This window comes from Thamnophis sirtalis, unplaced genomic scaffold, assembly GCF_051295495.1.
Source record: "Thamnophis sirtalis isolate CommonGarterSnake01/CBP01778 unplaced genomic scaffold, rThaSir2_p1.2 scaffold_1, whole genome shotgun sequence".
NCBI classification, from domain to species: domain Eukaryota; kingdom Metazoa; phylum Chordata; class Lepidosauria; order Squamata; family Natricidae; genus Thamnophis; species Thamnophis sirtalis.
Window position 1 is genome coordinate 23,872,333 of NW_028261381.1, and position 14,456 is coordinate 23,886,788.

At 39.9% G+C, this 14,456-nt stretch overlaps 1 protein-coding gene across 1 annotated transcript in view; it reads left to right on the forward strand.

The window, feature by feature from the left end:
- The first annotated feature begins 557 nt into the window (after window positions 1-557).
- SLC25A12 (solute carrier family 25 member 12) overlaps window positions 558-14,456 on the forward strand; it is a 51,099-nt gene continuing 37,200 nt past the window's right edge. The window contains exons 1-4 of the mRNA XM_087709114.1: window positions 558-882; window positions 3,149-3,202; window positions 10,509-10,651; window positions 13,957-14,072. Coding sequence (XP_087565240.1) covers window positions 871-882; window positions 3,149-3,202; window positions 10,509-10,651; window positions 13,957-14,072 — 325 coding nt within the window. The 5' untranslated portion in view covers window positions 558-870. The remainder of the gene's footprint in view (window positions 883-3,148; window positions 3,203-10,508; window positions 10,652-13,956; window positions 14,073-14,456) is intronic.

Sequence of the window (14,456 nt, forward strand, 5' to 3'; positions counted from 1 at the left end):
GGAAGTGATCTTTAACCTTCTAAATGTAGTAGTGCTGCCCTTGAATGTGACCTTTTTAAAAGTTGGGTATAAGTGTGGAAACAATTTCAGTGGACATTGTACAGTGAGCATTAAACTTGAGATCCCAATGATAATCCTGGCACAACTGCATTAATCCACACAAGATCATGTGGGTTTTACCAGCACACCATCTTCGATGAAAGCCTCATTACATAAACCGAAGCTGATTCCCCCCATCAGCAATAAAGTATGTGTGTGTGTGTGTGTGTGTGAGAGAGAGAGAGAGAGAGAGAGGGAGGGAGGGAGGGAGGGAGGGAGAGAGAGAGAGAGAGAGAGAGAGAGAGAGAGAGAGAGAAGCAGAATAGCAATTGCCCTTAGACTTATATACCGCTTCACAGTGCATTACAGCCCTCTCTAAGCGGTTTACAGAGTCAGCCTATTGCCCTCAACCATCTGGACCCTCCTCCTTCGCCGATCATGAGGGCTCGGCATTCCCACTGCATTCCAGATGCAACTGGAGCGACAACGCCCTCTCCGCGCCCAGGTGGCACTCGGGAGGCTAATCGACTTGCGGGCCTCAACGTTTTGGGAATGCGGAGCAAACGTATTTTTCGGGATTTTCTCTCCCCGCCGGTCCCACTCCGCGGAGTGTCCAGGACGCCGACACTCTAGAACCAAGCCCGCTCCGGCGACGGAGTGCCAAAGCCGGGGTCACCCCGGGACAAGCTCGGAGCCCGAACTTAGCAGAGACGCCTCCTTCGCAGAGGGTAGGCGGGCGGCGGCGGCGGCGCGGCCCGCTGCTTGACAACGCCGTCGAGAGGCTCCTCCTCCTCCTCCCCTACCTCCTCCATCCGCTTTCCCGAGCGCAGCATGGCGGTCAAGGTGACTCCCCTTTCTCCTTCTCTCTGCTTGTTGCTTAAGAAGCCGGCTGGCGCGAGCGGCTTCTTCCAGCCGGCGGGCAAGGTTGTTCGGGGCCAACCCGCGCCTTTCGGGGAGGGGGACAGGAGGCTCCGTCCCGCCAGCCCCGAGTAGAGCTTCGACACCACCACCCCACCCTGCTCCTGGGCCCCTCGCAGCGGGAAGGGGAATAGTTTTAGTTAGAGGGACGGCGGTGGATTCTATCAAAAACCGGACATTTTAAAAAATGACCCTAGAGAAAGAACGGGGGGGGGGGGTGCGCGGTGTCCTGCCGTTGGAGCCAAGGGAAGGGGCAGCAGTTTTCCCCACCGGTGTCTTCCGGGAATTTTGGTCAGAATAGGATCGTCCCCGAGGCTGGGAGTTGAAGTCTGGCATATATGGAGAGTCCCAAGTTGGGGAAGGTTATCGTAGAGGTCTGGTGGAGGACACGTTGGCTAAGCATGAACTCCAGATGACTTGGTTTCTCAGCTGCCAAATGTATCTAAGCTGCACCTTCTTGCAGCCTGCTTTTAGTAACTGTAGTAAACTGTATATGTGCCATTCCCCATTACTTAGTGGAAAGTGTGGTGTAACGATCAAATCCACCCATGCACCATAGAAGGTGGAATAATCTTCTCCCTGCCTCTCCTGGATTCCCTGAGAGTTTTGCCTCTTGGGGTTTTCCTGGTTGACATCGAGATGGCTTAAAGAATTGTGGTTCATCTAGCTCAGTATCCAGTCTCCCGAACTGTAAGGAATTCTTAGCAGATTCAGGGAGGAGTGTTTAAAAGCTGCCTCTGGATACACCTGAGTTTGAGTCCAGGTTCTTCTTGCACACAGCACATTCTTCACAGCCTCAGATTTGTGGGCATAATGGAGTAGTGCTCTAATCTGATTTAATGGCCAGTGGAATGTTGAGGTGTGGATTATTGGGGGTGGGGGGAGTTGGCAATTTTTATTTAATGCTCCATGTGGTCTTTGATCTATAAAAGTAAAGCTTTGTGCTCATTTAGCAATTTAGGTTTGGATAGTCTTGTAAGGGAAACAAATCTGATTTTCGCAGCCTACATACATGCTAGCTATGTTGCATTTTTTGGATGTGGAACTGAACAACCAACCATCTTATTTTCTAATTTAATATAGAAGAAGGTGAGAGTTCAATTTACAATATCTACCCCTGCCCCTCCCTCCAATCCTACTCTATGGTTTGATTGGTTTTTGGAGGGATGCCTTCATCAAAGGTCTCCAACCTTGGCAACTTTAAGCCTGGCGGACTTCAACTCCCAGAATTCCCCACCAGGCTTAAAGTTGCCAAGGTTGGAGACCCCTGGCCTAGATGATTCTTGGCCAATGTAGCTGGGAATTCTGGGACCTGTAGTTCAACATATCTTGGAAGACACCCACATGATAAAGAGTAATGTAAAGACGTGAGTGATTCTGAACAGAAAGGGGATTCTGAAAAAAAAGAATTAGGATTGAAATGGTCACTAATGCATAACAAACATGGATATTTTGATGTTCTCTTCTCCCCAAAGTTTGTAGGTGGCTAATGCAAAAGACTGTGTAAGGTCATTTTATAGATTTTTAGGTTATTCAGTTGAAGTCCATCTAGAAAAATATTCTCTCACACATGCTGTATTGCAGAGGTTATATGATCTTGCTTCTTGGAACAGGAATGAGATTAATTTACTTGAGGAAGCCTGCTTGTCCTTTCTGGCATCTACAAGATCATGTTTGAGTTTCTGTTGTCTTTGCCTGAGAACACAGCTGCCTTCTGTTTAGAACATTTTGATAATTTCACATGAGACTTCATCATAACCCCGTCTTACTTTGTTCATCGAATTTTATATTGCAGGCCAGATGTTACTGTCAAATTTTTCTTTGTTTTTCACAGTTCTATTTTTATTTTGTTTCCACAAAAAGTCAATTCAAGAGAAATATGAAATAGCAATGCAATGTGGTTTGACTGATAGCATCAGGAAGGCCATCAAGAAGCATCCTGTTGATTCTGTTACTTTTCTTTGTTACACGGTCTATTCTTTTCTTGGCAATTCCTTTTGAGTTTGACAATTATATGAGCACCTTTAAGTTAAATAAAACAAATCTGTATATAAATATTGTAAACATTTTATCATTTAGATAAGAAACTTGCTGCCTTTATCAAAGAGTACTATGAGAGGCTTTACTTCTTGGTTGTTGAATAACTTGACCAGTGAACTATTAATTTTTTCCCCCAATATTGTCTTTATAGGTTCAGGCAACCAAAAGAGCAGATCCAAATGAACTGCGTAACGTATTTTTGCAGGTGAGTAATATTTTTTCTGAGAGAGTTGTGATAGCTGTGGATAACAGAAATGCAGAGACTTCTAGTAGTCCTTAAACATTTTATAAGGTTTCTTAGAGTATAATCTCTTTCATCAGATGCAGATAATGTTTGATGTTTGCAGGCTTCTATATTTTTACCTTTTTCTATGTGCTGTTTTCTGGTGGCATGCCAGAAAATTAGTGAATATATTTCTACAAAGGATAATGCAGAAAGAGCTTCAATGAGGTATTCTGCTCAATTTGATACTGGCACTATCAATTAGACACCATAGGGATTAACTTCTTTTGGGAGCATCCAAGAAGAATATCTGTCTGCCTTTCCTGTCTAGACAGGACTGAGACAAAACGACGAAGGGGGCTGTTTTTAAAGCATTATGGGACTGCAGACATATGTCTCCTTTCTATCCATGATCTGCAGTGGTAAAGTAAATACAGGGTCTAGGTTTTTACTAAGTCAGATGGAGAGAACCACAGAATTAACATGAAAAAAAATGACATTACACATTAACACAGTGTTTCCTTTTATACTTGCATTCATATGTGTGAAATTTCAGATCCATTTCTATTACATACTTTTCTTTCTTGTCTTTTGCATCTAACCGAAAATTGTCCCTATTTATCTTTTTCTCTGATTTCAAAGTCCACGTTTACCCGTATCCTTTTCTGGAATGTACCTGTTTTCTGATATATTTGTAGACAAATCTTTTTTCAGTGCTATTCTGTTTTGTTTCAATTTACATTTTCTTGGTCTCTGGGTGCTTCAGTTCTACCAGTGTTTTCATATTCCAGTCCTTCCAAAACAGTGTGAAACCAACTTGTAGTTATTTTCAAGGCTGTTATATTTCACTATGTAAAAATATGGAGAATAAATGATGAGAAAAGCGGCTGTGCAGCAGTGGAAAGCAAGAGTTCCTTACAATAGGGGACAACCTCTAGAACTATAGCATGTCAAGAGAAAAAAACTAATTAGTGATTTATTGGTATTTCAATGGAGCTACTAATAAATAACTACAGCTTCCAGGCTTTATCAATACTGTAATATGGTTAACAATAGCAATAGCAATAGCAGTAGACTTATATACCGCTTCATAGGCCTTTCAGGCCTCTCTAAGCGGTTTACAGAGAGTCAGCATATTGCCCCCAACAATCTGGGTCCTCATTTTACCCACCTCGGAAGGATGGAAGGCTGAGTCAACCCTGAGCCGGTGAGATTTGAACCGCTGACCTGCTGATCTAGCAATAGCCTGCAGTGCTGCATTTAACCACTGCGCCACCTTGGCTCACTAGAGCTGATTCCAAATGCATCTGGTTGGTGACTGTGAAATACGACACTAATCTTGTTAAATCTTTGGTCTAATTCAACAATGTTATCTGCATTCCATAGGGGTGTGTGTGTGTGTGTGTATACATATATATATCTGTGCGTGTGTCTGTGTGTAGTATTTGTGTTGATAAATAAATAAAGGGAGACTAGTATAGATCTATTTCAAGCTATATAGCTCTCATCAGCTAGCCATATCCTTACTGGGATTCGAACCTGGGCTGTATTACATATTAGGCAGATGTGTTAACCACTAATCCCAGTAAGTGTATGGCTAGCTGATGAGAGCTAAATAGCTTGAAATAGATCTATACTAGTCTCCCTTTATTTATTTATCAGCACAAATAAAAAAAACACACACATATATATACATATATATATATATATATATACACATATACATATACATACACACACACACACACACACACACACACACACACTCCAGTGGCTCCCCTCAATTCTACATCTGCTTCATTCAGGGCAGATGTTTTCATTCTGGAAGTTTTAATCAAAACATGTGCATTAAATGCACTTCTGTTTAACATACTTATTTTAGGCATTATTTTTATGATCTGTCACAAAATTACAAGGGGTCATCTTGGGGAGCTCCAGAAAGTAGGGAAAGGAAGAACTCAGATACCATATCTCTCCTGATTGTTGTACCATGGGTAGTACATTAAGTGACTGATGTTCTTGTTCTTTATTAACCTTAATCATATTGTGTAATACCGTGTTCCCTGAAAATAGGATAGGGTCTTATTTTCTTTTGACCCTCAAAATAAACACTTGGCCTTATTTTTGGGGAGGTCTTATTATTTTTGAACGGCAGGAGGTAGCTATCGTGGTCACCTCATGGCTGCTGCTGTATTGCAATATTTTCAGGGTGGGCTTATTTTCAGGGGAGGGCTTATTTTAGAGCATGTGCTCAAAAGCCTGATTGGGCTTATTATCCGGGGAGGTCTTATTTTCAGGGAAACTGGGTATTTTGCAAGCTGTAATCTTTTGAAATGAGTGTGTGTGTGTGTTCTTAATTATATAGGGCCATTTAATACTTTACTCTTTCCAGTGCCCTATAAAAACACCAATAAAATACAATGCATCAATTTAGTAAGTAAATGTGCACATTAATAAATATAATCTTGGTGTGTGAGGAAAAAGATGAGAATCCAAACATTGAATATTGAATTATTTATTAAATGAATTGTAATTGTAATTAACTATGTATTCTATCAGTGCAGATTCTCTCCCCGCTCCACCTCCCCATTTTGGGTGGCATTGTTTGTTCCTTTTATAATTAATTAATATGCAGGCTTCAATGAGCAACAAAATGGCTCCATTAAGCCACAAATTTTCTACAGCCACACTTCATCAGACCGAGGAAGCGCCTGTTTGAATGATGCGCCCAATTGATGAACCTAACTGGGTTTCAGAAGGAACTTGGGGCTATTCCTGAGGCTATGATACATAGTTCAGTTGATGTCCTGATTGCTCCATGGAATGAGGTGGTAATCATGGCCTTGGACTGGACTTGTGCGGAGTCTTTCCTCATGAAAATCCTGGAGAGCTCCTTGACTTTCTGAGATATCCAGGCAATGAAGTCATAGAAGAGAGATGTGGAATGCTGCAGGAGGATGGTAAAGAGTAAATTTGACTGAGTAAGGTTAAAATTATTTCTTAAAATTACATTGGAGAAATAAGAGTGGCGAAATCTAGCTATTTTTCTATGGTTGCTGCATCCAGTAGCCTTGTTTAGCGTAATCCATTCCAATGATAGACTCAGGTATCATCCAAAGGCTGTTGATACCAGCTGTTCATCTCTACCATAAGCCAGTCAAGTAATGCTGTTATTTCTTGATGTCTGGAGCAGTGGTGAGATTCAAAAAATTTTACTACCAGTTTTGTGGGTATGGCTTGGGGGGGGCGTGGCAGTGGGAGGATACTGCAAAATCCCCATTTCTTCCCGATCAGCTGGGACTCGGGAGGCAGAGAATAGATGAGGGCGGGGCCAGTCAGAGGTGGTATTTACCGGTTCTCCCAACTACTCAAAATTTCCGCTGCTGGTTCTGCAGAACTGGTCAGAACCTGCTGGATACCACCTCTGGTCTGGAGGCTGTTGGGGTGTGGATAGTAGTGGTTGTGAGTTGTGAGGTCTTGGGGGTTTTCCCCTTTAGAATAGAAAGGCTTGCATTCCATTAGAATGATAAGCAATTGAGGTCTCTTCTAGGACTCTTGCTGGAAGAGCATAGCAAGGAGCAGGTGCACCCGTACATCTTTCTTTTCTCTTCAGCTTGTATATAATTTGTAAGCTGCCTGGAGTCATTTCGTGAGTTGAGTGGCCATTTAAATTAAACCAGAATACCGTATTTTTCAGAGTATAAATCGCAGTATAAGATGCACCAAGATTTTGAAGAGGTAAATTTTAAAAAAAAAGTTTTTGCACTCTGCAGCCCTCCCAAAATTGGCCCGTTTTTTCACGAAAACAGGCCCATTTTTTTCCAAAAAAAGGGCAGGCATAGCCTTTAGAAGACTTGTAGAATCCTGGGGTGCTAGGGGGGGGGGGGCAAAAATGAGCAGAAAAGGCCAGTTTTTCACAAGAGGCTTATAGAATGCTCCTGGGGACTGGGTGGTGGTGCAAAAATGAGCAAAAAATGCCTCGTTTTTCACTCATTTGTGGCCTCCACAGTTCCCAGGAGCACTCTGGAATCCTCCTAAAGGCTATGCAGGGCCATATTTGCAAAGGGGGCAGGGTTTCAGGAGGCAAAAAAATGCTGTATTCAGTGTATAAGATGCACCCAGATTTTCCCCCTCTTTTTTGAGGGAAAAAGGTGCATCTTATACTCCGAAAAATATGGTAGATCAGATTAAATGAAAAATCGAATGCTTTGCTCCAGTTGTATTGGGAAATTTTAGTGAGTGTTAGTCAGGATCCAATTTGGGTCACTAACCGGGACCAGAGGTGACTCATAAGTCCAGAGTTCAGAAGTCAAAACCTTTGGCCCCAATGACCGACACAGATTGGAGCCTGCAACATTGTCCTGGGGGCATGTATAATCACCTTCATACGTGAGCGAGTGTTAATCGGATCAGCGGAAAGCTCAGTAGTTAGCTTTTAGACAGAGTTCTCTGTAACTTTCCATTTAATATGTGGGTTATTGGTTCAATAACAGTGATATGGTAAGTCCAGAAAAAGGTTCTGGACTTACCATATCACTGTACATCAGCTTTCTCCCAGGGGCCTACCAATTATGTTGGATGATAGCTCCCATTGGTATGAATGGGATGGTAAGTATTGCAGTCTGACCTATGTACAAGGGAATCTGCTTCAGGAAGGCCACTGTATTTTTTTTTCTTCTCATTTTTTTGAATACTTCTAAATACAATATCCATTCAAGGTGGCTAAGAGCCCTTGTCATTCCTGCAAATCAGCTGTGCATTTCAAATATGGCTTTAATTCATTATTGTTTATTAAGTTGCACATCCTGTCTTTCAAGTAAAAGATTTAAAACTGTGGAAAGTGAACAAACGTTATTTGGATGGAGTACACAAACACACAAATCGCTTTTCAATTGGAGTGTGAATGTTAAGTCTCTGTCATGCATCCTTGAGCTTATTTTCATTTGGGCCGTGTCATGATTTCCAAAATTCTCTTGAAGACTGATTTGAATCTCTGGTAAGAAATTATTTGTCCCTTCTCTAAAAGCCTGCTACTTGAATGGGAGAGAGAAAGAAAAGTTTGTTAGAGATTTAGTCACACTTCTAGCAATAGCAATAGCAGTTAGACTTATATACCGCTTCATAGGGCTTTCAGCCCTCTCTAAGCGGTTTACAGAGTCAGCATATTGCCCCCAACAACAATCCGGGTCCTCATTTTACCCACCTCGGAAGGATGGAAGGCTGAGTCAACCCTGAGCCGGTGAGATTTGAACAGCCGAACTGCAGAACTGCAGTCAGCTGAAGTAGCCTGCAGTGCTGCATTTAACCACTGCGCCATCTCGGCTCCTGTTCTAGCTTCAGATTCCTCCTTCCCCCCATTATGCAGTCTCAATAGAAGAAATGTTGTCATCAATTGAAAAAGAAGTTCCCTTACCAGTTTGTTTCCTAATATATAAGCTGCATGTTGAACGCGGTTCAACTAATATATAAGCTGCATGTGGAATGAAAAGAGGCAGAGCTTGTGACTGCAGGTGAAGTGGCAGGGAATACTCACAGAAACGTGGACAAACATCATAAAGGTAGTCCTTGAATTACAACAGTTCATTTAGCGACCATTTGAAGTTACAACAACACTGAAAAAGGTGACTTATGACCATTTTTCACACTTATGGCCATTGCAGCACCCCCATGGTCACGTGATTTATATTAAGATGCTTGACAACCGACTCACATTTATGATGGTTGCTGTGGGGTCATGTAATCACTTTTTGCAACCTTCTGAGAAGTGAAGTCAATGGGGAAGCCAGATTCATTTAACAATCGTGTTACTCATTTTAACAACTGCAATGATTCAGTTAACAAATATGACCAGAAAAGTTTTGCCTCATTTTACAACTTTTCTGGTCATGTTTGTTAACTGATTTGGGCCTCAGCAGCAGAATAAACAGTGTAAAAAAAAATCACTTGGTTTACTTTCTTGGTTTATGTGACTTACTCTGTATAGTTTGGATTACTTGACATGTTGTTTACATGGATTCTCCCAGCCCGCCTCCAGAACATAAATATCCTTAGTTATATTCATTTGTCTAGGCACTTCAAGATTTGCATTTTCTATCCAGGAGTCTTCAGTTTGAAGAAGAATGATTATTTCAACTTTTAGGGACTGCTTAACAAAATGTGAACATTTGTTTTGGTTTCTGTTCAGGCCAACAGATATGGTAAATTCCATTTCCTGCCAACATTATTTAGATGATGTCAGTTTCTTTCAGAAGATCCACATATAGCAACAATATCTGAAGGAGGGCAACAATTGTGTATGCATGCATTCTTTTCCATGTAACCAAGAACTTGATAGAAAAGAATTTGATGTTGCGTGGAAGCCAATAAGTGTTTTTAGTCGAAACTTCTTTGACCCTGAAATTGAAGTATCTTTTTCATTTGTAATGTATGTCATCCATTTTCTATTGTTTGCTTCAGTCTTAATTCTGTACCTTTAATGCAAAACAGTTTATAATATTGTACTTCAGACTGATAGATTGTACAGATTTGATTTATATTTGTTTCTTTTTTATGACATTTACTGGATTTTAATCCAACTGGAATCTGTAGTCATTTGTTAACTCAGATTTATTCTTTACCATCCTGCAGTACTCTAGACATCTCTCCTATCACTTCTTCGCCTGGAGTAGAAAAGGGAAAGCTTGATTTCTGATCATGAAGCACTGATATTTACCTAATAATTTTAAAAAGAGAGATTTTAAAAAGAGAGATTAAGGTTATGCAAAAGCAGTTTGCATAACCTTAATGACAGCACTATGATATTAACATTTCTATTTCCAACAAAGATCATCAGGGGCCTGGAGATTAAAACATGTGAAAAACGGTTGCAGGAACTGGGTATGTCTATAGTTTTAATGAAAAGAAGGACTAGGGGAGACATAATAGCAGTGCTCCAATATCTCAGGGGCTGCCGCAAAGAAGAGGGAGTCAAACTATTCTCCAAAGCACCTGTGGGCAGGCCAAGAAGCAATGGGTGGAAACCAATCAAGGAGAGAAGCAACCTAGAACTACAGAGAAATTTCTTGACAGTTAAAACAAATAATCATAATGGAATAACTTGCCTCTAGAAGTTGTGAATGCTCCAACACTGGAATTTTTTAAGAAGATGTTGGATAACCATTTGTCTGAAATGCTATAGGGTTTCCTGCCTAAGCAGGAGGTAGAACACCTCCAAAGTCCCTTCCAACTCTATTATTCTATTCTATTCGCTGAAAAAGTATACAATAATTCTATTTGATTTTGTCTTTAGTATGCCACTGTTGAACAAAGTGGAGAACGTTACATGACACCTGAAGATTTTGTCCGGCGATACTTGGGACTGTATACTGAACCTCATTTTAATCCTAAAACAGTGGATTTATTGGCAGGAGTAGCAGATCAGACAAAAGATGGGTGAGCAATCTACCACTTAATTGTAACCTTTGATAGGGAATGATGTCATTTTAAATTGCAATCCAAAAGTGAGAAGCGTGTGAAGGTTATCACATGTTACAGCAGTTTCTGTTGGTTTAAGAAACTATTATTTAGTTTTCAAAACAGTCACTTCAGCTATAATGGTTAAGGGGTTGAACTGGGACTGGAGAGACCCAGGCTCTAGACCAGGCGTATCCAACCTTTTGACTTGCCTGGGCTGCATTGAATGAAGATGAATAGTCTTGGGCTAAGTATAACATATATAGTATATTAGCTTTTAATAAAAAATCACATGAGTTACAATTTTATGGGGCCACATTACTAGCTATCCAGAGCTACATGCAACACATGGGTGATGAGCTGGTCATGTCTGTTCTAGATCAACCTCAGCCACAGAAGTTCCGAGTGACTTCATGCTAGTCTTTCTTCCTTAGACCAGCCTGTCTTAAATAATTGTTGGGGGGAAATATGGGAGAAGACAGGTGTATGCACGCTGCTTGAAAAGCCAGGTATCAGTCTAATAAATGAACAATTTAAAAACTGAAGATTAAGCCATTAGATGCTATGGTCTAAATTATGAATACATGTAACATCTTTGGATTACTTCTTTAATAAATGAGGACCCATACTGTGCTTGTTGTTTCTGTGAGCAGACATGTGAATATAGGGGGGAAATAGAGTAAATAACAGCATGATATAATAGTCTCTAAGGTAGGGATCAACTACCCAGTCTCAGCAGATGTTGGGACAATATATTATCCTGAAACAGTGGCCCTGGGTCTCCTCTACAGTTAAATTAAAATGAATTAAAATTAAAATTACTCTTTTTAAAAAATGCCAAAATCTTGATAAACTGTAAAAGTACTGAAATCTTAAAACAGCTTATTGGATTTTGATATTCCTTTACAAGCCTCAGCGTGAGATTACCAAAACCTTGCATATTTTAGTGATGCCATAACATTTCTGGGCGTTCAAAAGATAGGATAATTTGACAAGCTAAGCTTCTGGAGTCTGAATCACAAATGTTGTTATACGTGGCAAGAAAACTATTTGCCGAATCAGAGTTAATGCTTCTTTTAAGTATTTCTTGCCAACAATATTTTTATTTTTAAATTGCTTATGGAAACTAATTTACAGATTATCCATTCTCTTCAGACATAACCTTTTAACCCATGCAGTTTTAGAGCAGCTCAGCAGGCGTCCTTTTCTCATTTTGCTTTCTTTGGATCTCCAATTTTATTTTCGAGAAGGGCAGATGTTTCTGGACAATATTCAGGAATTAAACACAGTGGGGTGCAAAGGCCACTAATACCATTGGAGGACACTGATAGAGAGGCAATTAAAGGTTACTTGCAAAGTTAAATGTAGCCTTTTTTTGTGGGTGACTGGCAGAATAAATATCTCTAAATTTCATTTTTGTAAAATTAAAAGCCTCTTAAATTCCTGAGGGTTATTTGGTGGGCACATATGACCTTTGCTGCTATTCTAAATTATTCTTTCTTTCATTGTGTTGTTCATTAAGCATAAGTAGCTATAAGTTGCCAAGTAGATGAGTTAAATTAATTTCTAACCATGCCAGAAATGACGCCTTATTATCACTGCAATAAAAGGACATGCTGGCTTTTCTTCTTAGATCTCCTTACTGGGGCTGTAAATGTTGCTGTAGGATAGAGGTACATTTTTTTAAATAAAGTTTTTTCTTTTTTTCTTTTTCATAACAAATAACCACATGTATAATATTACATAACCAACATCATATCATATTGTTAAATGTTTACATCAATTCGTCTTAACATCAACTCCCCAAAACAATTATTGGCTCTTCTGGTCTCTTCTGGTCTCCTTACACCGTATTTTTACTCTATCCATCACTTTGTTCTCCCTCTCTCCTCCCCGTGCTTCCTTTCTTCCCTCTGTAGTACTTCCCTTCTCTACTTCCCCTTCCTCTCCTCCTCTCTCCCCTTTCCACTCCTTCTTTCTCTCCTCCTCTCCCCCCTCTGCCCTTTCTCCTATCCCTCTCTTCTTCCTTTACATAGAAGTGCATTTTTGAGAGGCTGGAAGTTGCATTTCATCTTTTATTAACATATTGGTAGCTATATCTCTAAAATAGTCATTGGCTAAAGAATAAAGACTAAGCTTGATCTGATTTAAATTTAATATGAACAATTATGTATTTATTCATTTTGAATATTACCTTTGGGGACAACTTTTGGAAGTCCCTGGAGGCTGTATCTGGGCCTTTGGGTTGTCTCTAGGAATTCAGGTTGGGAACTTCTGTTCTTTTGTCACTTTTTAAAAATTTGATTTGTCTCTGGCTTCATTACAAACTTAAAGGAGAACTCTGCCTTCTTTTCTATAGGCTAGTAAAATTTTCTGAATGTCTTTACTTCAGTGTTCCCCTTCCTCTTCTTTGCTATATATAGCAAGTGGAGTGGCTGAGATGTGCGATAAGGCCAATTTGTAAGGGAATACAACTGCTGAGTTCAATAGAAAGATATGTGTTGTTTATTATGTAGATTAAGAGTAAGGAGCTAATGCAAAATTGAAGACAATTGAAGAAAAGAAAAGGGAAAGTACACTAAATCCTGGAGGCCTAAATATCTAAATTTCCAGGACAAATATGCATCTAGGCAAACACAAAATTCAGAACAAAATACTGGAGGACTAAAGATCCAAATAACTCCAGCTCAGATAAATCCATAACATAAATTTTAAAAGGATGCTAATTTGTATCTAGCTCCATATTTTCAATAAATGGTCATTTTTAAAATGATTTTCTAGCCTTTTTCCTGATTGGGATGTGTTCCTTATCCAGTAGAAGCTGTTGGAAGGAAGGTCAAAGCCAAAGTGGAATTTGCCTTGTCCCTTTTTAAAAGCAAACCAGGAAGAAAACCTTCCTGCTTCTGATTGGGTCTGTGGCAATTCGCTGCAGGACAAAAGTTACACTTATATCAAAGAAATGGTGGAGTAGAATCACTAAAGAAAGGATGCAAAAGGAGGGACAGAATGACACGTGAAAGGCAAAAATTAAAATATTTTTCATTTCTTTTAAATAATTATATAGAATTGTTAAAATTGTCCCACAGTGAGTTGGCTGTGGTGAGCTATCCCATTCCACTTCTTGATTAGTTGCTTAGAGTTTGAATTTCCTAGGATTTGCTGCATTTTGCCCAGCGTCTAGATTTGATAAGATTTGATTGTTTCATAACTGAACCTCTTGAAATATTTTCTACCCCATCTTTGCACTTCCTTTCGCTCTAAAATTTGTGATTTTTGATTCACAGGTTAATTTCCTTCCAAGAGTTCTTGGCCTTTGAGTCAGTTTTATGTACACCAGATGCAATGTTCATTGTTGCTTTCCAGTTGTTTGACAAGAGTGGCAATGGCGAAGTGACATTTGGTAAGAGCTTATCTAGGGCTAAATATTATTTATGTCATGGGAAAGGAGAATATTTTGAGTTTTTATTTCAGAAATCTCAGAATAAACATTGCAGGACAAACTGCATATTTCTTTTTAGATTTAAATGCAGGACCTATGTAATAAGTCATTCTAAAAACACAACATAATAGTCTAACTGCAGTGCATGAACATTCCTAAAATAACTGGTACAAAGCTTGTCTTTGGGCCAATCTAGCTTCAAGTAATTAGTTTTCCCTGAGTTTCCAGAATAACATTTGAAAGCTTCCTTATCAACTCATTTTTTGCCAAAACACCAGCTGTTTGATGTGAGATGTTATTTACTGCCCCTGCTCTGCAAAGGTCCCAGAAATATATTCCCCCAGC